Genomic DNA, 27314 nt, shown 5'->3' with positions numbered 1-27314 from the left:
TCTGCTTCTAAAAATATAATGTTTTCTAATCCCTTTATTAGGAAACCATGTTGGAAGCTTCAATAACTAAAGAGCAGTGCCTGTAAAAATTTTACCTGCATATGTCCAGGGTTTTTATTGACATGGACTCCCACTGCTAGCAGTTTCATTTTTCTGCCATTTCCAGAAGTTGTAACGGGCAAGTTTATGTTGTGGAGCTGACCAGACCCCAGAGAGAATAATGTTAGTGTTTTCCTAAATAGTGTTTGCAGATGGCTCATGTCATAGGTACTTTCTTTTCTGTTTAGATTGAAGGACGTGTTCTGCCAATGGAAAGAATTAACTTAAGAAATACTTCATTTATCACATCTCAGGAAGTAAACTGGATTAAGGAAATAACCAGAGACCTTCCCATCTTGACTGTGAGTGATTTTCAGGGTGGTAAAGAGAGGACCAGTATTCCTAAAATGGTGGAAATTAGGAAGGAAGAATGGTTTAGTGTCCTCTTTTTGAGAGAAAGTTTCAGCTGAATTCCCATTCTTAATTATCTACTAAACAGAGTCCTTCAAAGAGAGTAAGCTATTTTGTTAGATGAGTTGTTAGAGGTAAGCCCTTTGTTTTATCATGGATTTAGGAAAAGAAAATAAGTTGCTTATAGCGCCAGCCTACCACTCACTCTTCCTTTCTTCCCTCCCCCTCTTTTTCCCTGGGGGTTCCTGGAAGGTGTTTTCATTCATGAAACAAGCAAAATTAAAAGTTTCCTACTAAGATAACCAAAGAACAAAATGGTATATAATTATTTTGAAATGTTTCAGCTAACTTGGTCTTTATAGCCACACAAAAAGTACACATCTGTTTCTAAAACTTCTCATTGAAATATAATATATTTAAAGAAAAAACTACACTTGAAAGGGTATAGCTGATGAATTTTCACAAATTAAATAGACCTGAATGATCCACACCAAGGGTTAAGAAACACAACTTTACCAGTGCCCTGAAGCACCCATCCATGCTCCTAGTTACTATCCACCTCTCACCTTACACACTCCAAGAATAGCCACAACCCTGGCTTCTCACAACATAGATTTGTTTCAGCTGTTTGAAATCATACAGTAAACATTCTTGTATGTCCAGCTTTATTTCTTCAACCTTGTATTAGTGAGTTTTACCCTATTATTAGGTATGGTTGTAGAGCTACAATTCTCATTGCTGTATGTTATAGTATTCTATGCCCCAATTTACTTATCACACACATCTGTGTTAGTAATAGGAAGTAGGTAAGGCAGGACTCAAGCTGAGAGAGTAAAAAGCAATTTATTTTCTAATAACATTTTCAAGATATGAGTCTGGAGTGTTCAAGTTATGGGAAGTACTAAAAGTAGCTTGTGGTTCTTCCTAGGTCCCCATGCATTTCTGGGCACTCTTTTACCCAAAGAGAGCAATGGACCAGGCCCAAGAACTGGTTAACATGTTAGAGAAGGTAGCTGGCCCCATTGGCATGCGCATGAGCCCTCCGGCCTGGGTTGAACTAAAGGATGATCGAATAGAGACCTATGTCAGAACCATTCAATCCATGTTGAGAGCTGAGGTAATAAATTAATTTAATTTGAGTAGATTTATAGGATGAATGTTCTAAAACACTTTGAATACTTGATTTTATTTTTTTAATATATTTTATTGATTTTTTACAGAGAGGAAGGGAGAGAGATAGAGAGTTAGAAACATCGATGAGAGAGAAACATCGATCAGCTGCCTCCTGCACATCTCCCACTGGGGATGTGCCCGCAACCCAGGTACATGCCCTTGACCGGAATCGAACCTGGGACCCTCCAGTCCGCATGCCGACGCTCTATCCACTGAGCCAAACCGGTTTCGGCTGAATACTTGATTTTAAATAACCTTGGTTATCAATTAGCTGTTGATGCTGTTCAGAAACCTGTGTCTTATTTATCTGCACATGAAATACTGAACTAAGGAAATAGTCTTGCCCTGACTGGTGTGGCTCAGTTGGTTGGATGTTGTCCCATGCACCAAAAGGTTGCTGGTTTGAGTGCGGGTTTGACCCCCGGTAGGGGGCATGCAGGAGGCAGCTGATCCATGTTTTGCTTTCACATCTATGTTTCTCTCCCTCTCCCTTTCTCTCTCTAAAAAAAAAAAAAAAAATCAGTAAAAAAGAAAGAAAGAAGAGAAAATAGCTTTTATGTCCTTCAGTTAATTTTGCTTTTCTTATTTTATGTTGGCACTCTCACTCACTCTGGTGTTCTGTTCACATAATTGACTCAGAATAGCTGACTTAACTTTAGTTCGTTATCTATATAGAACATGTCGTGCTCAGAAAGCAACTTCTTGAGCCAGGTGCCATCTTGCACGATTCAATACTGAGCTGTTCCAGTCTGGTCTGGCTCTAGAGTCAAATTGCTCTGGTGATGAACTTGGCAGATGGCCCATTAGCTCCATGCTGATAATGGATCAGGATCACTGGAGCTGAGCAGGTCATAGTCCTCCCATCTCAGTAGTTCAGGCCTGCAGTTCTTATCTGTATGTACATAAAACAGGAAGAATATCAAGGAGGAAACAAAAGCAGAGGAAAGATTTTGGCAGTAATTAGTCCTTGAAGATCGGTTCTTGTGGGATTAATACTAGAATTATATTAATTTCCTCCTGACTTTCTATGCCTGTGTACTCTGCTGTGGCCTCCCTCCCCCCAGGCGTGGTGGTTGATAAAGTCTGCTCTGCTTTGAAAAAAAAAAACAAAAAAAAAAAAAACCACCCCAGTTTAGTATATCAACTCCCTCATTTCACAACTTCTTGTGTTCTCTTCCTGAGTGTGTATTGCCAACAGCTTTCATGCAGCATGGATCTGAGTTTCATTCATAGTGTTTACCAGATTTAACTCATATTGGTCTTACTGTCTCTCTGTAATCTTTATGGCATTCTGTTTTATTATTCTCTTTGTTAGAGATCACAAACTCAGATGTCTACTGGAGCCAGATGAGTAACACAGATGAGTGGAGTGGGCCAGGAGGGGATTGTAATGAACCAAAAAGAGTAAACCCCATAACTGCAGATAAAAAAAAGCCCAGCATTGTCAAATTGATTTTTAATTTGTTTTCAATAGAAGCCAAAAATCTAGATTTGCATATGTGTGCATCTCCCTATGTTTAACTGTTAATAACTTAAAAACTTACAAATCATTATAAGGACTGAAAAATTACATCTATTGGCTAGATTCAGCCCATAGGCTCCCTATGTGCAGCCTGTGTTTTACATGACTTTGGAAGTTCTTTGATGTGATGGCTAGAACGTCCTCTGAGAAGTCTTTTTTTTAAAAAATATATTTTATTGATTTTTTTACAGAGAGGAAGGGAGAGGGATAGAGAGTTAGAAACATCGATGAGAGCGAAACATCGATCAGCCGCCTCCTGCACACCCCCCACTGGGGATGTGCCCGCAACCAAGGTACATGCCCTTGACTGGAATCGAACCTGAGACTCTTCAGTCCGCAGACCGACGCTCTATCCACTGAGCCAAACCAGTTAGGGCGAGAAGTCCTAATCTAACACGAATCTTGATTTGGAATAGAATACTATTGATTCACCATTTATAGCCATTTCTGCTATAAAGGATTGGCAACTTTATTTCACTGGAGTGCTACTTTTCTTTATTCAGACTTTGAAAGATCCTCTGCGTTTTTAAAAATATATTTTTATTGATTTGAGAGAGAAAAGGAGAGGGGAGAGAGATAGAAACATCAATGATGAGAGATAATCATTCATTGGTTGCCTCTTGCATGCCCCATACTGGGGATCGAGCCTGCAATCAGGGCATATGCCCTGACTGGGAATCGAACCAAGACCCTCTGGTTCATATGTTCATGCTCAACCACTGAGCCACGTCATCTGGGCAAAAGATCCTCTGTTTTTAATACTGGATCTCTAAAGCAGTGAGGGATAGAGGGTGCTGATATGAGATGTGCTGCTAGCAAAATCATTCTCTCTCCTAACCAGAGAGAGAGAGAGAGAGAGAGAGAGAGAGAGAGAGAGAGAGCGCTACTTATGGGTTTGGCAGTAGCTTCATTTCCATCTGCATTTGGCCCTGAATTGTTTCTTGTGGTATTGCATTCCATGTGTCCTCAGTTAAAGCTCTGTGGTATGAATGCAATACTAGTAAAGTGCTTAGTTTACTAAAGAAAGTGGTAAAAATATTACAGAGAATTGAAAATAGCAAATAATAAGTAACCCTTGCATGTATTCAAGTCTGGTCCTTTTCTAGGCATCTAATTACTAATAAATGAGGTAATCAGCTTTTGATAATTTTTGGTAACATATTACGTGTTTATGCAAAGAACCCCTGGACCCAACATTCGGGTTCAAGGACCCATTTCTGTGGTAGAATGTCCACCATCTTTGTTTCAGTCCCCTCTCTACCTTAAAGGTGCCTTGGCTTTGCAGACTCTCAAACTGCCTCTGACTGGAGCCCTGTCAAAGTTCCCAAGCCAAACTTACATATACTTTATCTCCTCAAGGGGAAGATACAGATGGTTGTGTGCATCATCATGGGCACACGTGATGATCTCTATGGGGCCATTAAAAAGCTGTGCTGTGTGCAAGCTCCAGTGCCTTCGCAGGTGAGTGGGAGCTGGGCGGGAGGCAGAGATGGAAACAAGCTTCCCTTGAGGCTTGGAAAAAAGGGATACATACATGTGTGTACAAAACGACTTAAAGTAACTATTAGAAGGTAGCATGTGAATGCCCTCCTACAAAGCCTGCCCCTCATTAGAGTAACCTGGAGAATAGCAGATGCTCTTCATAAATGTTGCTTTCATATTCCCAAATGAGTGCTTTTGCTTGTGTCGAGGGTGAGTCTCCAGGTGGTTTCACATGATTGGGTTCTGAGAGTACAGGCTTCACTCAAAGAGGGGAAAGCTGCCTTGGCCAGTGTGGTTCAATGGGTTGAAGCACTGTTCCATGCACTGAAAGGTGGTCAGTTCAATTCCCAGTCAGGGTACATACATAGGTTGTGGGTTCCATCCCCAATGGGGGCACATATGGGAGGCAACCAATCAGTGTTTCTCTCATACATCGATATTTCTCTCTCTCTCTCTGCCCCTCCCCCTCTCTCTAAAATCAGTAAAACATATCCTTGAGTGAGGATTTTTTAAAAAAGAGGGAAAAGCTGTTCTCCCATGGAGATTGAAAAAAAATTTTTACTCTGCATGAGATCTTTTGAAAGGTGTGTGTGTGTGTGTGTGTGTGTGTGTGCCTGCCAAGAAACTCTAGAATTAGAACTATTAATCCAAAGTGTTTTAACTGCTAACTGAAGTTTTTTAAACAAATGTAGTATAGACTTTGAATTATTTACATTTTCTGAGAGGTTGATAGTGTTCTCTTTCCCCATACTTTTTTTGGACCCTTCTTTGTAGGTCATCAATGTCCGAACCATTGGTCAGCCCACCAAGCTTCGGAGTGTGGCCCAGAAAATTTTACTGCAGATTAACTGTAAATTGGGTGGTGAGCTCTGGGGAGTAGATATTCCTCTGGTGAGTGATGCTGATATATGTCTTCATTCAGTTCAACCTGCCTAGCTATTTTTCTCATAGAGTTAGCCCTACTTTCAGTGCTTAGTGGTCTAAATGGTTCATTGCCTGTTTTTGTATAGCCCATGAGCTAAGAATGGTTTTTGCAGTTTTTAATGGTGAAACAAAAATAAGGCTAATATTTTCTGACACATGAAAATTATGTGAAGTTTTCCCTAGCCGATTTGGCTCAGTGGATAGAGCGTCGGCCTGCAGACCAAAGGGTCGGGTTTGATTCCGGTCAAGGGCACGTACATTGGTTGCAGGCTGCTCCCTTGCCTGGGCCCTGGTCAGGGCTCGTGCAGGTGGCAACCAATCGATGTGTTTCTCTCACATCAATATTTTTCTCTGTCTTTACCTCTCTCTTTCACTCTCTCTAAAAATCAATGGAAAAATATCCTTGGGTGAGGATTAAAAAATAAAATTATGTGAAGTTCAGTTGTCAGCATCCTTAAATACACTGTTATTGGAACATATCATATTTCTTTACGTATTATCTGTGACTTCTGTCATGCTGTGATGGCAGAATTGAATAGTTCCTTCAGAGACCATGTGGCTCACAAAGCCTAAGACATTCATTCACTCTTTAGCCGTTTACAGAAAACATTTATTGATTCCTGGTCTTTCTCTTCATTTCCCAGAATTTATTTTCATATGTTGCTTTAATTAAGGTTCAAATAATAATTAAATATGGGTTGAATGGATCACTTGGGGTTTTTTGATTAGTTTTTTGTTTTCTACCACAGAAACAGTTAATGGTAGTCGGGATGGATGTTTACCATGATCCCGGCAAAGGAATGCGCTCCGTGGTTGGCTTCGTGGCAAGCATCAACCTGTAAGTACTCTTCATCGTGCCATTTCGTTTGGTTACATCATTTTGATACCTAATCTTATTATAAATACAGCAAATGTTTTTTTAGTATTTTATATTATAGTAAAGTATATTGTCTTTTACCTAATACATAAAAGTACAGTCAAGTCCTTCCTCCTCTATCTTCCTGTGAAATTAGTTTACACAGTCTATTTACCAAACTTGTCATATGTGTAAGTTTGTTTCCTGGCTACAGCATCTCCTTCAGAATGAGGACTGTGTCTTTTCGGAGATTATCTTTTAACTCCAGAAATGAGGGGAGTTTTTTATTTATTTTTTCTGATTGTAAAAATAAGGCATGGTTGTGCAAATATCTGCAGAAATTTAGAAAGTGAGTTTTTCATGGTTCATCTTCTTTCAACCATTACCTAAGTAAGGTTTGATGTATATATACTTTCATATTCTCTTCTATGCATATACTAACTAACACACATAGGTGCTGAATATATGTATATACAAATGGCATAATACTATGTGTACTCTTCCTCAGCTTGATTTTTGTACTTAAACTGTGTATCTTGGACAGTGTCCCATCAATAAAAGTAAGTTCTCTTTAACTGTTGTATGGAGTTTATTGTATGCCACAGCACTATTTACTTAACTAGTCCTCAGTTGGTGGATATCTATGTTGTCCCACTTTTTCAACTGGCAACAGTTTTGTAGCAAATATTCACAATTATACCTGTATTTCCCCCCACATCACTTTGTGTTTTTACATGTAACATAAATGCATTTACTACTTGGTGTTGGATTGGTGCGTAGAAGCCTGTGTGGGCTAACATTCAGCCTGTGGGCCTTCCTCTGTGAGTGTGTTTATCCTCTTCTCTTTTTCTTTCTTCCTGCCTCCATCCTAGCACCCTCACAAAATGGTATTCACGAGTAGTATTCCAGATGCCTCATCAAGAGATTGTGGATAGCCTGAAGCTGTGCCTCGTGGGCTCCTTAAAAAAGTTTTATGAGGTGAGGAAAATGTCAGTTCTAAAGTTTTGGGATTTTGAAGGACTGCCTACCTGAGCACTTTAAGAGAAAGTCTGACTTAGTAGAAGGGAATCCCACATTGAAGGTGAGTCTCTTGAACAGACTGAAGAGTTAGTCATGCTGAACAGGTAGCTTAACACATTGCGTACCGCATAGAAATCTCTAAGACATACGCCAGGGACCGCACGTTTTTGGGCAAACTGCACGTTATTTAAATCATCATAATGCACTTTAGGTGTTGTTTTTCAATAATTATAACATTTTTATTTACAAAAACAATTAAACAATTAAAGTTCCTAGTACTTTTTTAACATATGGTACTGCGTAAAACATTTTCCTCTATGAAGAGGGACCAAACAAAATTTACGTAAGTATCTAGATTCGCTCCTTTTTCCATGGGCGTGAAAAACGAGAACACTCGTGAGCGGTCCTTAACAGATGGCGCGCGAAACACGAGAAAACTCCTGAGCGGTACGAAATGTGTTAACAGGACTGCCTTCAGGCTGCTGCTTGTACACAGCAGCTTAAAGAGCTAAATCTCTGAATTGGTTTGGTAAGTAATGATTATTTCCCAGGTTGTCAGCCCGATGCCTATAGACATTGACTTCATGCCCTTATCAGGGAAACAGAGTAAATATCAGCAATACAGCAGTATATGACTTTACTCAGCTTTATGGCTGTCATTAGGCGCTGCTGGCCCTTTTCATTTTGGTTCAAGACAGATGCCTCCCTCTAAATCACCCCTAGAACTCAAAGGAATGCTAACCATGGAGAATTGCTATCATTAAGCTGATATAGGGTCTGGGAAAATGAACAAGCAAAATACTGGGTTTTTCCTTGGCCAATACATCAAAGGAAGCATTGATAAAGTAACTTTCATTTGCTAGGGTTAGAGTTAGCCTTTTGCATGAAGATTAACCAGCAAGAAATTTAATATTTTCATGTGATTAAAGTCAGTCTCTAGAACTCTACCTTGTTTTTTTTAGAGTAACATTTCTTATGGTGTCCCTCAAATAGTTTGATACTGTTTTAGGATTGATTGGAGGTTATGTAGAAAATAAGTTGAATTTTTGTCTCGAAGGAGGTCCATGTGATATGTCACTTTGCCACCAGGTTCTACCACACTTTGCTTTTTCTTGTTGTGATTGCTTTTCCTTCAAAGTTCTGTCTGTCTTATAGGCCCATGCTTGAAAGTTACTTCTGTTCTGCCTTTCCCTTTGCCCCCACTGCTCCAGCCCTTAGCTAGACTTATATCTTTATATGTTTCTCTCCCAAAGCCCTTAGTTAATATTCTGTGTAGTAATTAGCACATCCTGCCTTATATTAATTACTTGGATCCTTATGTAACTTTCCCTCTGGGTTGTAAATTACTTGAGCACTGTTTGGTTATTGATGGCTGTGTTACAAATTACTGTAAAACTTAGTGACATGCAGTGAGCATTTATGGCATTCGTGGTCAGGCAGTTGGACAGGGCCTAGTGGGCTCCAGTCCCTCTCCATGTGGGCCTCCTCCTGTGGTCTTTCCACATCTGCTAATTTGGACTTCCTTAGCCGAATATCTGGGTTCAAGCCATGAGTGTTCCAAGAAACTGAAAGAATAGGTGCAAGTCATGTCGCCTTTTATACCTCAACCTGGAAAGTCATGCAGTATCAGTTCCACTGCATTCTATTTGTTGAGTAGTTTCATTCTGAATATTACTAATATTTGGAGAACCAGCAAACCTCAGTTTTGCCAGAGAAGGTGAAAACACCATCAGGCCCTTAGGAACTCTAACATAAATATTTTTTAAAATACTAGAGGCCCAGTGCACGAAATTCATGCACAGAGGGAGGAGGGGGGGGGGGTCCCTTACCTGGCTTGCACCCTCTCCAATCCAGGACCCCTCAGGGGATGTCCAACTGTGGGATCAGGCCTAAAACAGCAGTCGGACATCCCTCTCGCAGTCCAGGACCGCTGGCTCCTAACCGCTCACCTGCTTGCCTAATTGCCCCTAACCTCTCTGCCTGCTTGCCTGATCACCCCTAACTGCCTCTGCCTGCCGGCCTGATCGCCCCTAACTGCTCCCCTGCCTGCCTGCCTGATCACCCCTGACCTCTCTGCCTGCCTGCCTGATCGCCCCTAACTTTCCCCCTGCCTGCCTGATCGCTCCTAACCACCTCTGCCTGCCGGCCCGGTCGCCTCTAACTGCCCTCCCCTGCCAGCCCAGTTGCCCCTAACTGCCCTCCCTTGCCGGCCTGGTTGCCCCTAACCGCCTCTGCCTTGCCCCCACCACCATGGATTTGTCCGGAAGGATGTCTGGAAGACATCCAGTCTAATTAGCATATTACCCTTTTATTAGTATAGATAGTTTCCTGTTTAGATATTGTTGTGGGTTGAATTGTCCCCCCACCCCAAAAGATGTTGAAGTCCTACCAGTGAATGTAACCTTATTTGGAATTAGGGTCTTTATAGATGATCCAATTAAGATGAGGTCATTAGAGAGGGCCCTAATCCATATGACTGTTCTTATGAAGAGAGATTTTGACACAGAGACAAACACACATAGAATAAAGACAATGTAAGGCACAGGGAGATCACAGTCTACAAGCTAAGGAACACCTGTGGCAACCAGGAGCTAGGAGGGAGTCTGAAAAGACTCTAACAAGCTTCAGAAGGAACCAACCCTACCAACGCCTTGAGTTTGGACTTCTAACCTCCAGGCCTGGGTGATGGTACATTTCTTTGTTTAAGCCACCCAGTTAGTGGTACTTCATTACAGCAGCTCTAGCAAATGAGTACATGCCCAGCTTCTGACACCTGCAGTTGTAGTCCTGATCCAAGAACCACTGCATCAGGTAGGAGAGAGGGTTATACTCATGTGGGGAAAAACAACAAAAAGTATCGTGGGTTTTTTGGTAGTTTTTTTGTTTTTTTATGCATATTTTTTTAAAAATTATTATTATTTTATGCCAGGGGAAGAAAGGCCATCTGGGGGCAAGATCTGGAGCCAGTTTGGTCTGTTGGTAGGCACCCGGGGCTTTCCACCCTAGTGACCTGGATCTGGCTGTAAATTGTTCCTCCAGTTCGTTTGGCTATCTCAGTTTCCCCATTCCACTTGCCAAGGAATTTTCCTAGCTTTTTGTTATTCTGCCTCATACTTTTCTCTGATCATTATTCTTGAATTTTTTAAACTTTCTTTTCTTTTTTCTTAACTTTTAGAACATAGTCAGTGATTTTTGTTTTGGAGAGAAACTATGGAATTTTTTCTATTTGCTCTTCTAGATCTCCTCTTAACCTCTTCTCACCTCTGCTCTGTGACTGGAACGTTGGTCCATATGGATTATATCATTGGCTTTCTTGCCTGGCTTCTGGTTGGTTTAGCTAGTGAAAGACATTTTCAAAGGACTAGAAAAGTTATTGTTATGTCTGCATTCTTCCCACCCCATCCCCTTCTCTAGATCCCATAGAGAAGGGGAAAATATCTAACAAGACTTTCCTTGACCCCACTCATGTTGAATGTGAGTACACACTCATGGAGGGAATAAAGAAAGGATTAACAAAAATAAAACAAATAACTACATTAAATAAAATAGTTGGTTTAGAGTACTTGTCTAGTAAAACTAACATTGGTGACAATTTTTTTTTTCATGTGTATGGACTATACTTTGTTGGCGTGCCTCAGAAATTTTTATTGGAAACTGGACATTTTTAGTATAATGTGGCAACTCTGTAAATTATATCTCCACTCCCAAGGATTGTTGTTAGTCTTACTTGTTTGATGAGTTTCTTGGCCTGATTCTGTGATCTCTGTAGTCTGAACTGTGCATAGCCACTGAAATCTCCCTGTGCTTAACCATATTCAGCTAATGACTACACAAATACTTCTTTAAATGCCTTGAACTTGTTCTGCCCCCTCTAGGGACTGGTAGATTGTTTTCACATTAACATAGTAGTGAAGCTGCAGGGTGTAAAAACTACTTCAAGGAAAAGGGGATGTGCATAGAACAAGTTTAAACACCTCAGAGTCATTGTTCTTACCAAAACTCAGCCATTTTTATTAAATAAGTGCTCTTCAAATTGTTGCAAGCCTCCAATTAGTATCAGTAGTTATAAAAAAGTGGATTTTGACCATTTTTTGCAGTGTACTTCTTGCTTTAATGGAGGAACTGATTTTTGGAAGTCCTTTTTCATTCAAGAAGTTTTTTTCTTAGGTGTGCTTTTCTTTTTTCTTTTTTTAATATTTTATTGTTTTTTTACAGAGAGGAAGGGAGAGAGATAGAGAGTTAGAAACATCGATGAGAGAGAAACATCGATCAGCTGCCTCCTGCACATCTCCTACTGGGGATGTGCCCGCAACCCAGGTACATGCCCTTGACTGGAATCGAACCTGGGACCTTTCAGTCCGCAGGCCGACGCTCTATCCACTGAGCCAAACTGGTTTCGGCTTAGGTGTGCTTTTCATAATCTTGCTGTTTTTGAGGTGGACAGTGGTCAGAGTTTAGAACCCATTTAGGGTAGATGGCCCTAGAAAACCTCCATCATCTTTGTTTGGGGTACCAAAGGGCTACATCTTAGGAATAAGGGTGACTGAGAGGTATATAAGTTCTTAGAGCAACTGCAGCTCATCCTTGAATTTTTTCAGTCCATCAAATCAGATATGCTAACCCAGAGTGCTAGTGTTCCAAAGTTTCTCATACTCCAGAGACCTTAAATCTCCTCTGTATAAAAAACATCATTCTAAACCCTACATTCTTTCTGTTAACAGTATTATAAGTACTATGTTTGGCATGCAGTATTTAAAAAAATATATTAAACATATATTACACACATGTGTATGTGTATAGATATATATGTGCATATATATACATAAACGTGTGTATATACATATATAATATATTATGTAATAGGTAATATAAAGTTTAATTGAAGAATAATAAGGCAAAAAAAAAGAATAAGAAAGCCAAGGTACAAAAGAACGGAAACTTTAGGGACATACGCTAATTCTGGAAGAGACAGCTGAAATGTTTAAAAGATTTGCAGGAAACTTGAAAATCTTTAAGGATCAAAAACTAGAAACAGGGCCTTAAAATTAGTGGTGATCCAGAGTACACTCCCCACTTTGGGCTATAAATCTAAAGAACTGAATACCAGAAGTAAAGAAAAACTGGTGCCCTGCCCAGTGTTTCTAAGTGGTTAGAGCATCAACCCACTCACCAAAGGTCACAGGTTCGATTTCTGGTCAAGGGCATGTTCCTGGGTTGCAGGTATGATCCCTGCTCTAGTGCAGGAGGTAACCATTTGATGTGACTCTCTCACATCAATGTTTCTCCCTCCCCTTCCCCCTCCCTCTTTCCTTTTACCTCTCCTTCTCCTTCTTCCTCTCCCTTACCTTCTCCCTCTCCCAATGAGACTTCATAAAAATTAAAATATTTTGTGCCTCAAAGGACACTATCAAGGGGGCCCAAGTTCTTTTAATTGAGCCCTCACCCCCCAAAAAAGGACACTGTCAAGAAAATCACAGATAATCCATGGAATGGGACAAATAATTTATCTGATATCTCTGGTAATGGTCTAGTTTCCAGAATATATAATAAGAACTCGACAGTAAAGAGACAACCCATTTTTAAATTGGGCAAACAGCCTGGCCAGCATGGCTCAGTGGTTGAGCATTGACCTATGAACCAGGAGGTCACAGTTTGATTCCATGATCAGGGCACATGCCCAGGTTGCAGGCTCATTTCCAGTGGGGGACATGCAGGAGGCAGCCAATCAATGATTCTCATTCATCATTGAAGTTTCTATCGCTCTCTCCCCCTCCCTCCCTCTCTGAAGTCTAAATAAATAAATAAATAAATAAGGCAAACATTTGAATAGACATTTCTCCAAAGAGCATACACAATAGACAAGAAGCACAGAAAAGCTTAATATCAATTGTTATGGAAATGAAAATCAAAATAAAATATCACTTGCTCTGGCTTCCTTGGTTAGAGCATCACTGCCCACTTCCTTCTCCTCCTACTTCCCCACCCCCCTGTAAGGGTCAGGGGTTCAATTCCAGTCAAGGGCATGTACCTGGGTTGCAGGTTCAATCCCCTGCCTGGTCAATGAGAAGTCAGGGAGCGTGCGGGAGGTAACCAATAGAAGTGTCTCTCTCGCATCCATATTTCTTTCTCTCTCTCTCTCTCTCTCTCTCTTCCTCTCTTCCCCCCATCTCCCTCCCTCTCTCCTGTCCACTCACTAAAAATCATTGGAATAAATATCCTCAAGTGAGCACTAACAAAAAAGAAAAGAAAGAAATACCACTTATCACCAAAAGCAGATAAAGGCATTTCACTATAGACCAATATTTTTCAGGACAACTATGCAAAAATCCTCAACAAAATGGCAAATCAAATAAAACTATGCATGAAAAATTATACACCATGGCTGTACTGAAGTGAATATTAGCTCTCCAAATTCATATCTGCCTGGAAACTGTTAATGTGACCTTCTTTGGAAATAGGGCCTTTGCAGATGGTCAAGTTAAGATGAAGTAGGTGGGTTGGGGTGGGTCCTAATCCAATGATTAATATTCTTTTAAGAAATGGGAAATTTGGTCACAGACTCATAGGGTGAAGGCCATGTAAAGAAGCAGAGACACAGACACACTGGAGAGAAGGTGCTATGATGGTGCAGGCAGAGATTGGAGTGGTCTATGTACAAGCCCAGAAACAGCAGGGATTATTAGAAACCACGAGAAGCTAGAGGAGTCTAGGGAGTATTCTTTCCCTAGAGCCTTGGAGGAATCATGACCCTGCTGTTTCCTTGATACCCTGCTTCTACGTTCCAGAACTGTAAGATAATAAATTTCTGTGGTTCTAAGCCACTCAGTTTTAGTTCATTGTTACAGCAACTCTTGGAAAAGAGCAATACAACAATGAAGTGGCTTAAATTCCAGTTATGCAAGGCTAATTTAACATTTGATATGAAAATCAAGGTAGTTTATCATATCAGCAGGCTAAAGGAGAAAAATATCACATCAATAGATGCAAAAAAGCATTTAACAAAAGTCAACTCCCATTCATGATTTACAAAAACCCTAGCAAACTAGTAATAGAGGGTGAACCTCATAAACTTAATACAGAACATCTACAAAAACCCTACAGCTAACATTATACTTAATTGTGAGAAACTACATGCTTCTCCATTAAGAACTGGGAACAAGACAAGCATTTTCCTTCTCACTGCTTGTACACTCAATATCATACCAGAAGTCCTAGGTAATACAAAATGACAAGAAAAGGATGTAATGAACAAAATAAAATGATGTACAAAATAGAATCAGAGGCAAGGAACAGACTGACAGCTGTCAGAGGGGAGGGGAAAAGGGGAAATGCATGAAAGAAGGTGAAAGGGTTAGGCAAAGAACATACATGCATAACCCATAGAGACAACAGTGTGGTGTTGACCAGAGGGAAGTGAGGGGTGAGGGCTGGGTGAAAGTGGGCAAAGGGAGAGAAAATGGGGACACCTGTAATAGTGTAAATAATAAAAATAAAGCTTAAAAGAAGATAGACATGTTAAAAGAGAAAAAACGAGAAGCCCTGGCCAAGTAGTTGTTGGGTAGAGCATCGTCCTGATACACCAAGGTTGCAGGTTTGATTCCCAGTCAGGGCACATACAAGAGTCAACCAATGAATGCATAAATAAGTGGAACAGTAAATCAATGTGATCAATGTGTTTCTCTCTGTCTCTCCCCCCTTTCTTTGTCTTCCTCCCTCTCTAAAATCAGTAAATTTTAAAAAAAGGAAACAAAAGGTATACAGATCGGGAAGGAAGAAAGAAAACTGTTTTTGTTTGTAGATAGAATGTTTAAGTAGAAAATATCAAGGAATCAACAAAACTACTGGAACTAAATAATCAAGAATTACAAGGTTGCCAAAAGTTAACATACAAAAGTCAATTCCTTTTTTGTATACTAGCAATAAATAATTTCAGTTTGAAATTAAAGTCAATACCATTTATATTAGCACCAAAATTTGAAATATTTAAGTATAAATCTAAGTTTGTACAAATCCTACATGGGAAACTATAAAACTTGTTTGTTTGTTTTTCCATTCAAAAATATCTAAATAAATGGAGAGAGATCCCATGTTCATTGATAGGAAGACTCAATATCTTTGAAATGTCAGTTCTTCCCAGCTGGATCTATAGAGTCAGTGTAATCCCAATCATAATTTCAGCAAGTTATTTTGTTGATTTCTACAAACTAACGTTTAAATTAAATGCAAAGGTAAAAGACACAGTACTGAAGAAGAACAAAGTCAGGGGTCTGACATTACTCAATTTAAATAGTTTCTGTAAAGTTATAATAATCTAGATGGTGTGGTATTGACAAAAGAATAGATATGTTAGTGTAACAGAATAGAGCACTCAGAAATAGACCTATACAGCCCTAACCGGTTTGGCTCAGTGAATAGAGCATCGGCCTGCGACTCCAGGGTCCCAGGTTTGATTCCAGTCAAGGGCATGTACCTTGGTTGTGGGCACATACCCAGTAGGGAGTGTGCAGGAGACAGCTGATCGATGTTTCTCTCTCATCGATGTTTCTAACTCTCTATCCCTCTCCCTTCCTCTCTGTAAAAATATCAATAAACATATATTTTAAAAAAAAGAAATAGACCTGTACAAATAAGAGGCCAGTGACTAATAAAAGAGCATAGTCACTGTAATGGAAAAAAGGTAGCCTTTTCAGCAAATGGTTCTGGAACAACTGTCCAGCCCCATACCAAAAGGGAGGGAGAGAGAAGAGAGAATCTATACACTGAACTTATACCTTTCACAAAACATTAACTCAAAATGTATTACAAACATATTTAAGATGAAAAACTATAAAACTTCTAGACGATGACATAGGAGGAGATCTAGGTAACCTTGTGTGGTGATGACTTTTTAGATGCAAAACCATGACTGATGAAAGAAAGAATTGGTAATTTGGACTTAATTAAAATTTAAAACTTTTGCCCTATGAAAGACACTAAGAGAATGAAAGAAGCTACAGACTGGGAGAAAATATTTGCAAAATACATATCTGATAAAGAACTGTTATCCAGATATACAAAGAACTATTAAAACTCAAGAAAACAAACATCCTGATTAAAAGATGGACAAATCTTGGAAGCAGCTGAAATGGTGAACTAGTACATCCAGATAGTGGAATAGTCAGCACTAAAAACACCACCACCAACAAAAAACTATGAAAAGACATGTAGGAAATGTAAATGCATATCACTTAGTGAAAGAAGCCAATTTGAAACAGCGACATGCTATATTATTCCAACTATATGACATTCTGAAAAAGGCAAAACTGTAGAAACAGTAAAAAAGGTCAGTATTTGCCAGAGGTTCAGGAGAACGAGGAAAGTAAAGATAAATAGATGGAGCACAGAGGATTTTTAAGGCTATAAAACTATTGTATATGATACTATAATGGTGGGCATGTGACATTATGTATTTGAAAAGCCCATAGAATGTACAATACAAAGAGTGAACCCTAATATAAATTATGGGCTTTACAACTGTTAGCCCTGATATAATGTTGTAACAATAGGGGGAACTGTGTCTGTAGGTTGGTGAAAACTCTAAATTTAAAACTAATCTAAAAAATAAAGTCTCTTAATTTAAAAACACACTTAGCCCTTTCTGGTTTGGCTTAGTAATTAGAGTGTCGGCCTGCAGACTGAAGGGTGCTGGGTTTGCTTCCGTTCAAGGGCTCATACTCGGTTGCAGGCTCGATTCCTTACCTGGGTTGAGGCATGTGCAGGAGGCAGCCAATTGATGTGTCTCTCTCACATCAATGTTTCTGTCTATCCCCCTTCCTTCCACTCTCTAAAATATCAATGGATAAAATATCCTTGGGTGAGGATTAACAAAAAAAACCATAGGGAGGATTAAAAATGGTGGTGGAATAAGTGGATGCTGCGTGGACACAATCCCAGGACCAAACTGGAATTACAACTAAAATACATAAAAACTTCCTGAATAATAAACAGAAAACTTGCTAGAGAGAACCCTGATAAGTGAGGATGGAAAGTGGAGACCACAGAGACCAGTAGGAGGGGCAAAGGTGCAAAAGGGCTGGCCAGCCTCCCACAGACAGCATCTGAAGTTCCCTAGATATATCTCAGCTGTGGGGGGTTGCCACTGAGAACTCTAATCCCCAAGCTGGGTCCCCTAGCAGAGAGTACCAGAACTTGGAAGGGTACCCACATAACATCTGGCTATGAAAAGCAGTGGGGTTGTTATCTGCCAGGGAGAGAGGGCTGGAAATTTAGGCACCCTCTTAAAGGGACAACACACAAGATTACCTGTGGAGCCACTCACCTTGTGCTCCAGCAGGAGGAGGGCAGAGTGGACTGGAGCTGTGTGAGTGGAAGCCAGGATAGGGAGCTCTGGATTATAGGTCAGAAACCAGACACCCTGGTTTCCTGTGCTGAGTCATTCCCTCACGCTGCAGAAGTCATCTTTCTCATGCAGACAACTGCTCTCTATGCAGTTTTGCCTGGGAGGAAGACAATTGACCCACCCTATTGGAAAATACCTTGCCCCACAGTGTGGAGTTTCTGAGGCCCATTAAGAGACTGAGAATATCAACTCGCCTCCAGGCAGAAGCAGTTGCCCCACCCTGTTGAAAAATACTCTAGCCACACCTGTGGATGATTGCCTGCGGGCAAGTCAATAGGGAATACTATCAGTCTGTAGGCAGAGGCGGTCTCTGGAGGCTTTTTAAGTATTTGCCTGATCTAATTAGTCAGAAACAGCTTTTGACACTGTCCTGCAATAGAGATTGAGAGGCATAGCAGGTCTACATAGATGCAAACCCAAACAAGCAGCCAAAATGAGGAGACAAAGAAACAACCCTCAAATGAAAGAACAAGAGAATTCTTCAGAAGAAGAGTTAAATGAAATGAAGATAAGAAATATATCTGATATAGAGTTCAGAATAATGATGGTAAAGATGCTCAATAGCATGAGAAAAAATATAGTAACTATGAAAACAAAGAATGGCATAGCATAAATAAAGAACACTTTGGAAGGAATACACAGCAGATTAGGGGAAGCCGAGGATCAAATCAGTGAATTAGAAGACCGGGTTGAAAAAAACCAATCAGAGAACCAACAAAAAAACAGGACAGCCTGGCTGGTGTGGCTCAGTGGCTGAGCGTCAACCTATAAACTAGGAGGTCATTGTTCCATTCCTAGTCAGGGCACATGCCCAGGTCACAGGCTCAATCCACAATAGGGGGCATGCAGGAGGCAGCTGATCAATGGTTCTCTTTAATCATTGATGTTTCTATCTCCCTCTCTATTCCTCTCTGAAATCAATTTTTTAAAAACTTTTTAAAAAACCCCACAGGAGACAGCTTAAGGGAGCTGTGGGGCAACATGAAATGCAACAGTATTCGAATAGTAGGTGGGTCAGAAGACGCAGAAAGGGAGACAGTGATAGAGAACATGTTTGAAGAAATAATGGCAGAAAACTTCCCTAACCTGGTAAAGGAAAAAGTCATACAAGTTCAGGGGGCACAGAGAACCCCAAGCAAGAAGAACCCAAAAAAGCCCACAGCCAGACACATCATCATTAAAATTCCCAAAATTAAAGACAAAAGCGGGAATCTTAAAGGCAGCAAGAGAAAAGCAAACTGTTACCTACAAAGGATCTCCCATAAGGCTGACACCTGATTTCTCATCAGAAACTCTACAGGCCAGAAGGGAATGGCATGAAGTACTCAAGTTAATGGAAAGCAAGGATTTGAAATCAAGATTACTATATCCAGCAAGACTGTCATTCAAAATAGACGGTGAAATGAAGAGCTTCCCCAACAAAAAAAGGTTAAAAGAGTAATACATCACCACCAAGCCAGCACTATAAGAAATGCTGACGAGACTACTGTAATGCGAAGAAGAAATAGAGAAACCTAGGCATACAGAATTAAAATGGCAATAAATAAGTACCTATCAATAATAACCTTAAATGTAAATGGATTAAATGCTCCAGTCAAAAGACATAGGGTAGCTGAATAGATACAAAAACATAACCCAACTATATGCTGTTTACAAGAGACCCAACTCAGAACAAAAGACACACAAAGGATGAGAGTGAAGGAATGGAAACATTTTTTCCATGCAAATGGAAAAGAAAAAAATGCTGGAGTAGCAATATTCATATCTGACAAAATAAACTTCAAAATGAAGGCCATCACATCTTTTATTTTGTTTCTTAATTCTCACCTGAGGATATATTTCCATTGATTTTTACAAAGAGAGGAAGGGCGTGGGAGAGACACAGAGAGTGAAACGTAGATGTGAGAGAGACCCATAGTTTGGTTGCCCCCTGCAAATGCCTAGATCAAGGCTAGGGATCGAGCCTGCAACCAAAGTATAAGCCCTTGACCAGAATCGAACCCAGGACCCTTCGGTCCATGGCTAATGCTCTTTCCATAGAGCCAGACCAGCTAGGGTGACTTCACATTTCTGAATAAGGTGAAAAGTAAAAAGATCAGAATTGCCAATAAAGTTCAAAGTCCAGTAAGTGTTTACAGGAACTTTTTCGTAATTTTATGAGATGTAAGTCTAAAGTGAAATGACAACCAGCATCATATGAAAAATTATACCTTGAAATAAATTTAATTGGTCAAAAAAAATGAAAGCCATCACAAGAGACAACAAAATTCACTACATAATACTAAAGGGATCGATCCAACAAGAGGATATGACCCTGGTAAACATATATGCACCCAATATAGGAGCACCTAAATATAGGGTGTCCTAAAATTCACGCAAGATTTGAATTTTGCATGAGCATTAACAACAATAACAACAACAAAAATAAAAGCCTAATTTTACTTGGTTTATTGAATCAGATTCTAATATCTGTTGCCCTTTGATTTCAATCCCTTCAATTTGATAAGCATTACCAAGTACCAATTATGGCCTAGGAGCAGGGACAATGAAAACCAATGAAGACCACGGCTTTGCATATGTGCCAGCAAAGCTGTGGAGGCCATTTACCCGATGTGCTATTCCATACATAACCCTATACTGTATACTTTATGAATCAATACAACATTTACAATTTTTAATTATAAACGTGTTTTCTATCAAAATTACTTCTTGCGTGAATTTTGGGACACCCTATATATTTTTAAAAACTTGGAGAGATCGACAACAATACAGTCATAGTAGGGGACTTTAACACCCGCTGACATCACCAGATCTTCCAGACAAGGAAACAGTGACTCAGAGGACACACTGAATCAGTCTATAATTGACATTTATAGAACATTGCACTTCAAACCTGTAGAATATACATTCTTCTCAAGTGCACATGAATCATTCACAAAGATAGACCACATGTTAGGACACAAAACAAATCTCTAGAAGCACAAGAAAATTGAAATCATATCAAACATCTCAGATCAGAGTGGAATGAATTTAGAAATCAACTATAGTATAAACATTCAAACACATTGAGGCTAAATAGCATGTTACTGAACAATGAATGGGTTACCAATGAGATCAAGAAAGAAAGAAAAACTTCCTAAAAACAAATGAATACACAACAACCCCAAATCTCTGGGACACAGCAAAAGCAGTCCTGAGAGGGAAGTTCATAGCACTACAGGCATACCTCAAAAAAATAAAAATAAAATTTAACAATAAACTATTTAACCGTGCAACTTAAAAAACTAGTAAGAGAATAAGAAAAGCCCAAAGTAGAAGGAAGGAAATCATAAAGATTAGGGCAGAAATAAATGACATAGAGACAAAAAAAAAAAATTAATGAACCCGAGAGCTGGTTCTTTGAAAGAATAAACAAGATTCATAAACTGTTAGCCAGACTCATCAAGAAACAAAAAAGCCCAGTTGGTGTGGCTCTGTGGTTGAGCATCAACCCATGAACCAGGAGGTCACTGGTTCAATTCCTGGTCAGGGCAGAAGCCCAGATTTGCGGGCCTTATGCTCAGAGGGGGTCATGCAGGAGGTAGCCAATCAATGTTTCTCTCTCATCAATGTTTCCATCCCTCTCCATTTCTCTCTCTCTAAAATAAATTTTTTTAAAAAAACCATTTTAAAAAAAGGAAACTGAGAGGACCCAAATAAATAAAATCAGAAACGAAAGTGGAGAAGTAATAATACCACAGAAATACAAAGGATTGTAAGAAAACACTATGAACAACTGTATGCCAACAAGCTAGACAATGTGGATGAAATAGACAAATTCCTAGAAAAATACAATCTCCCAAAACTGAATCAGGAAGAATCAGAAACCCTTCAGGCCAATAACAACTGATGAAATAGAAGCAGTAATAAAAAAAACTCCCAGCAAACAAAAGCCCTGGTCCAGACGGCTTCACAAGGGAGTTTTATCAAACATTCAAAGAAAAACTAACACCTATACTCCTCAAACTATTCCAAAAAATCCAAGAGGAAGAAATACAAGCTCTTTTAACGAGGCCAGCATTACCCTAATTCCAAAACCATATAAAGACACTACAAAGAAAGAGAATTACTGGCCAATATCCCTGATGAACATAGATGCTGAAATCCTCAACAAAATATTAGCAAGTTCCATTCAGCAATATATTAAAAAGATCATATACCATGACCAAGTGAGACTTATTCCAGGGATACAAGGCTGGTACAATATTCGCAAATCAATCAATGTGATATATCACATAAACAAATTGAAAGACAAAAATCACATCGTATCAATAGAAGCAGAAAAAACATTTGACAAAATCCAACACCCATTTTTTGAAAAATATATTTTATTGATTTTTTTACAGAGAGGAAGGGAGAGGGATAGAGAGTTAGAAACATCGATCCCCTACTGGGGATATGCCCGCAACCAAGGTACATGCCCTTGACCAGAATTGAACCTGGGACCCTTCAGTCCGCAGGCCGACACTCTATCCACTGAGCCAAACCGGTTAGGGCCAACACCCATTTTTGATAAAAACTCAGTAAAGTAGGAATAGAAGGCACATATCTCAACGTGATAAAGGCCATATGAAACCTACAGCCAACATCATACTCACTGGGCAAAAACTAAAACCATTTCCCCTGAGAACAGGAACAAGACAGGGATGTCTACTTTCACCACTCTTATTCAACATAGTACTGGAAGTCGTAGCCACAGCGATCAGACAAGAAAAAGAAAAGGCATCCAAATTGGAAAGGAGAAAGTGAAACTTTCATTATTTGCAGATGACATGATATTGTACATAGAAAACCGTAAAGTCTCCACCACAAAATTAGATTTAATTAATAAATTTGGCAATGTAACAGGATACAAAATCAACACCCAAAAATCGATGGTTTTTTTACACTCCAATAATGAATTCTCAGAAAGAGAAACGAATCAAACAATCCCATTTACCATTGCAACAAAAAATTAAGATACTTAGGAATAAACTAAGGAGGCAAAAGATCTGTACTTGGAAAATGATAGGACGTTGAAAAAAGAGATAGAAGAAGATATAAAAAGTGGAAGAATATACCGTGTTCATGGATTGGCAGAAACAACATAATTAAAATGTCCATACTACCCAAAGCAGTCTACAGATTCAATGCAATCCCTATTAAAATACCAACAGCATATTTCACAGATCTAGAACAAATACTCCAAAAATATATGTGGAATCAATAGAGACCCTGAATAGCTGCAGCAATCTTAAGAAACAAAGTTGGAGGAATCACAATACCAGATTTCAAATTATACTACAAAGCCACCATAATCAAAACAGCATGGTAGTGGCACAAGAATAGGCATATAGATCAATGGAACAGAACAGAGAACCCAGAAATCGACACAAGCCATTATGCTTAACTAATATTTAACAAAGGAGTCAAGGGCATGCAATGGAGTCAAGGGAGTCTGTTAAATAAATGGTGTTGGGAAAACTGGACAGATACATGCAAAAAAAAAAAAAAGTAAAAGAAAAGAAAAGAAACTAGACCACCAACTTACACCATCCACAAGAATTAACTCAAAATGGATAAAAGACTTAAATGTAAGTCGGGAAACCATAAAAATCCTAGAAGAAACGATAGGCAGCAAAATCTCAGACATTTTTCATAGCAATATGTTTATGGATATATCTCCTATGGCAAAAAAAACTAAGGAGAAAATAAACAAATGGGGCTACATCAAAATAACACAGCAAAAGAAACCATCAACAAAATGAAAAGGGAGCCCACTGCATGGGAGAACATATTTGGCAATGATATATCTGATAAAGGGTTAATATCCAAAGTTTACAAGGAACTCGTGCAACTTAACAGAAGGAAGGCAAACAAACCAATTAAAAAAATGGGCAAAGGACGTAAATAGACACTTCTTCAAAGCAGACAAACAGATGGCCAGGAGACATACAAAAAAATGCTCAAAGTCACTGATCACCAGAGAGATGCAAATTAAAATGACAATGAGGTATCACCTCACACCTGTCAGAATGGCTACCATCAACCAATCAACAAATGACAAGTCTTGGTGAGGATGTGGAGAAAAGGAAAACCTCGTGCACTGGTGGGAATGCAGACTGGTGCAGCCATTATGGAAAACAGTATGGAGTTTCCTCAAAAAATTAAATATGGAACTGCCATTTGACCCAGTGATCCCACTTCTAGGAATATATCCTAAGAAACCCTAAACACCAGTCAGAAAGAATGTATACGTCCCTGTGTTCATAGCACGTAGCTAAGATATAGAAATAGCCCAAGTGCCCATCAGTAGATGAGTGGATAAAAAAGCTATGGTACACTCCCAACCGGCATTGCTCAGTAGTTGAGCATCAACCTATGAACCAGGAGGAAACGTTTCAATTCCCAGTCAGGACATATGCCTGGGTTGCAGGCTCAATCCCCAGTGCAGGGTGTGCAGCAGGCAGCCAATGTTTCTTTCTCATCATTGATATTTCTATCTCTCCCTCTCTCTTCCTCTCTGATATCAATAGAAATATGTTTAAAATGCAAAAGCTGTGGCACATTTATACCATGGAATACTATGCAGCAGTAAAAAAAATATCTTACCCTTTGAGACAGCATGGAGGGACCTGGAGAGTATCATGCTCAGTGAAATAAATAAGAGAAAGACAAGTATCACATGATCTCACTCATGTGGAATCTAAGTAACAAAATAAACTTTTGAACGGAGTAGATCCAAAGACATGGAAGCATGCAACAGAGTGCAGAATCTCGGAGGGAAGGTGTGGGACGATGGGTGGGTGGTTGGGAGGTAATCAATCAAAGACCGTGTATGCATATATGATCACCCATGGACACAGACAATAGGGTGGTGGAGGCCGGGGGGTGGGGTGTGGGGGCAGGCTGATGGGGGTTAATGGGGGGAAAAGAGGGACATATGTAAATACTTTCAACAATAAAGAATTATTTAAAATAATAAATTCAGCCCTAACCGGTTTGGCTCAGTGGATAGAGCGTCGGCCTGCAGACTGAAAGGTCTCAGGTTCGATTCTGGCCAAGGGCATGTACCTTGGTTGTGGGCACATCCCCAGTAGGAGGTGTGCAGGAGGCAGCTGATCGATGTTTCTCTCTTATCGATGTTTCTAACTCTCTATCTCTCTCCCTTCCTTTCTGTAAAAAAATCAATAAAATATATTAAAAAAATAAAATAATAAATTCAAAACAAAAAAAAGGTAAAAGTGTTATCAGGGATGTAGAGAAATTGGAGCCCTCATATGTTGCTGATGGGAATGGAAAATGCTGAAGCTACTTTGGAAAACAATCTGGCAGTTCCTCACATGTTAAACATGGAATTACCATATGACCCAGCCATTCTACTCCCAGGTATATACCCAAAAGAAATGAAAACATATGTCCACACAAAAAATGTCATACAAATGTTTATTGCAGTATTATTAATAGCCAAAATAGAAACAATCCAAATGTTGGTGAGCTGATTAATGGAAAAACAAAAGGTGATATATCCTGCAATAGAATATTATTTGATGAGACCAAGGAAGGACTACATGCTACAACATGGATGAATTTGGAAACATTATTCTAAGTGAAATTATTTAGTTACAAAAGGTGACATATGATTCTTCTTGTCTAGAATATCCAATTCAAAGAAACAATACATTGATATGTTCCAGAATTTGGGGTTGGGGGCAATAGGAAATGACTGCTAATGGGTATGAACATATTACCCTGATATGTTCTAAAATTAGATTGTGGTGATGTTTGCAAAATTCTCTAATGTAGAAATGTTTGAATTTTATACTGATGGTTTAGCAAACTATATCTCAATTTTTAAAAAGCATTTCTGAACCTCCTAGCCTTTTAGGTAACTTTACGGAGTTAGCAAAATCAGATACTAGAGGGAAAAGATTTAAAAGCCTAGTTTATTTCCCTAGACTCCCATTCTTCCTCTCAGGCTGCCCAATCTAAAACCTTTACCTAGATATTTATGTGTTTTGTCCAGCTTTTCCAGTTGTCCTCCGTTGCAAGGTTTCTCAGAATTTCTGCTATACCACTTAAAGCCTCATAGGCAACTTAAGCTTATTTATGACTTTAGTATCTATATTTAGATTTATATCTCTAGTCTAGTAGTTCTTATATTTTATGATCTAAGGAGCCCTTTGCATTCTTTGATGTTATTTGAGTTTTTGGTTATATTGTATATATCAATAATTACCATATATACAAAATGTTAAAACAAAATTTTTTATTGATTTTATATAAACCGATTTATTGTTCCATTTATTTTATGCACTCATTAGTTGATTCTTGTATGTGCCCTAACTGGTGATCAAACCCACAACTTGGCATATTGGGACAACATTCAAACCAACTGAGCTATCCAGGGCAAAACAAAACTTTTTAATGTTTTTAAATTTCCTTTAAAATAACAATAGGAGAAATAACAAATGAACCCTTGTGCACTTTTGGTAAGAATGTAAGTGACGCAGCCACTATGGAAAACAGTATGGAGGTTCCTCAAAAAAATTAAAAATAGAGCTACCATGATCCAATTCCACTTCTCAATATTTATCCAAAGAAAAAGAAAGCATTAACTCAGAAAGATATATGTACCTCCATATTCATTGCAGCATTATTTATAATAACCAAGATACAGAAACAACCTAAGTTCCCATTGATGGATAAATAAAGAAAATGTGATACACACACACACACAATAGAATTATTTAGCCATAAAAAAGAATGGTATCTTGCCATTTGCAACAACATGGTTGGATGTGCCCTGACAGAGGATTGAACTTGCAACCTAGGCATGTGCCTAACTAAGAATCAACTCTGCATCCTTTTGGTGTATGGGTTGAATCTCCAACCAAGCCACCTGACCAGGACACAAAATTACATTTTTATATATTATGTGTCCCAATACATAAACTAAATTCTTTTAAATGCATTTGTCTCTTAAGTTATATAAAAAATAAGATAATTATAAGTCAAAATTACAGTAACATGCTAGCTTTTAGACTAATAGTTTTTTTCTTTAAATGTGCAATCTTTTAAATCATGTAGAAAACATAAAGTATAATTGCAAACCATTGTTACAATGTACTTATTTTTTTTTAATTAAATCTTTATTGTTCAGATTATTACAGTTGTTACTCTTTTCCCCCCCCCTCATAGCTCTCCTCCACCCAGTTCCCACCCCACCCTTGGCCCTTACCCCTCCCACTGTCCTCATCCATAGGTGTACGATTTTTGTCCAGTCTCTTCCTGCACCCCCACACCCCTTTCCCCCCAAGAATTGTCAATCCACTCCCTTTCCATACCCCTGGTTCTATTATATTCACCAGTTTACTCTGTTCATCAGATTTTTTATTCACTTGATTTTTAGATTCACTTGTTGATAGATATGTATTTGCTGTTCATAATTTTTATCTTTACCTTTTTCT

At 39.1% G+C, this 27314-nt stretch overlaps 1 protein-coding gene across 1 annotated transcript in view; it reads left to right on the top strand.

Annotated features, from left to right (window-relative positions):
- PIWIL2 (piwi-like RNA-mediated gene silencing 2) overlaps positions 1–27314 on the top strand; it is a 59164-nt gene that overhangs the window by 21280 nt on the left and 10570 nt on the right. Inside the window, exons 14-19 of the mRNA XM_005864600.1 lie at positions 288–401; positions 1379–1567; positions 4505–4606; positions 5402–5518; positions 6301–6389; positions 7280–7385. Of these exons, the coding sequence (XP_005864662.1) occupies positions 288–401; positions 1379–1567; positions 4505–4606; positions 5402–5518; positions 6301–6389; positions 7280–7385 (717 nt within the window). The remainder of the gene's footprint in view (positions 1–287; positions 402–1378; positions 1568–4504; positions 4607–5401; positions 5519–6300; positions 6390–7279; positions 7386–27314) is intronic.

The sequence above is a fragment of the Myotis brandtii genome, unplaced genomic scaffold (assembly GCF_000412655.1).
Source record: "Myotis brandtii unplaced genomic scaffold, ASM41265v1 scaffold19, whole genome shotgun sequence".
NCBI lineage: Eukaryota > Metazoa > Chordata > Mammalia > Chiroptera > Vespertilionidae > Myotis > Myotis brandtii.
Note: the sequence above shows the minus strand (reverse complement) of the source record. Positions and strands in the feature narration are given on the sequence as shown.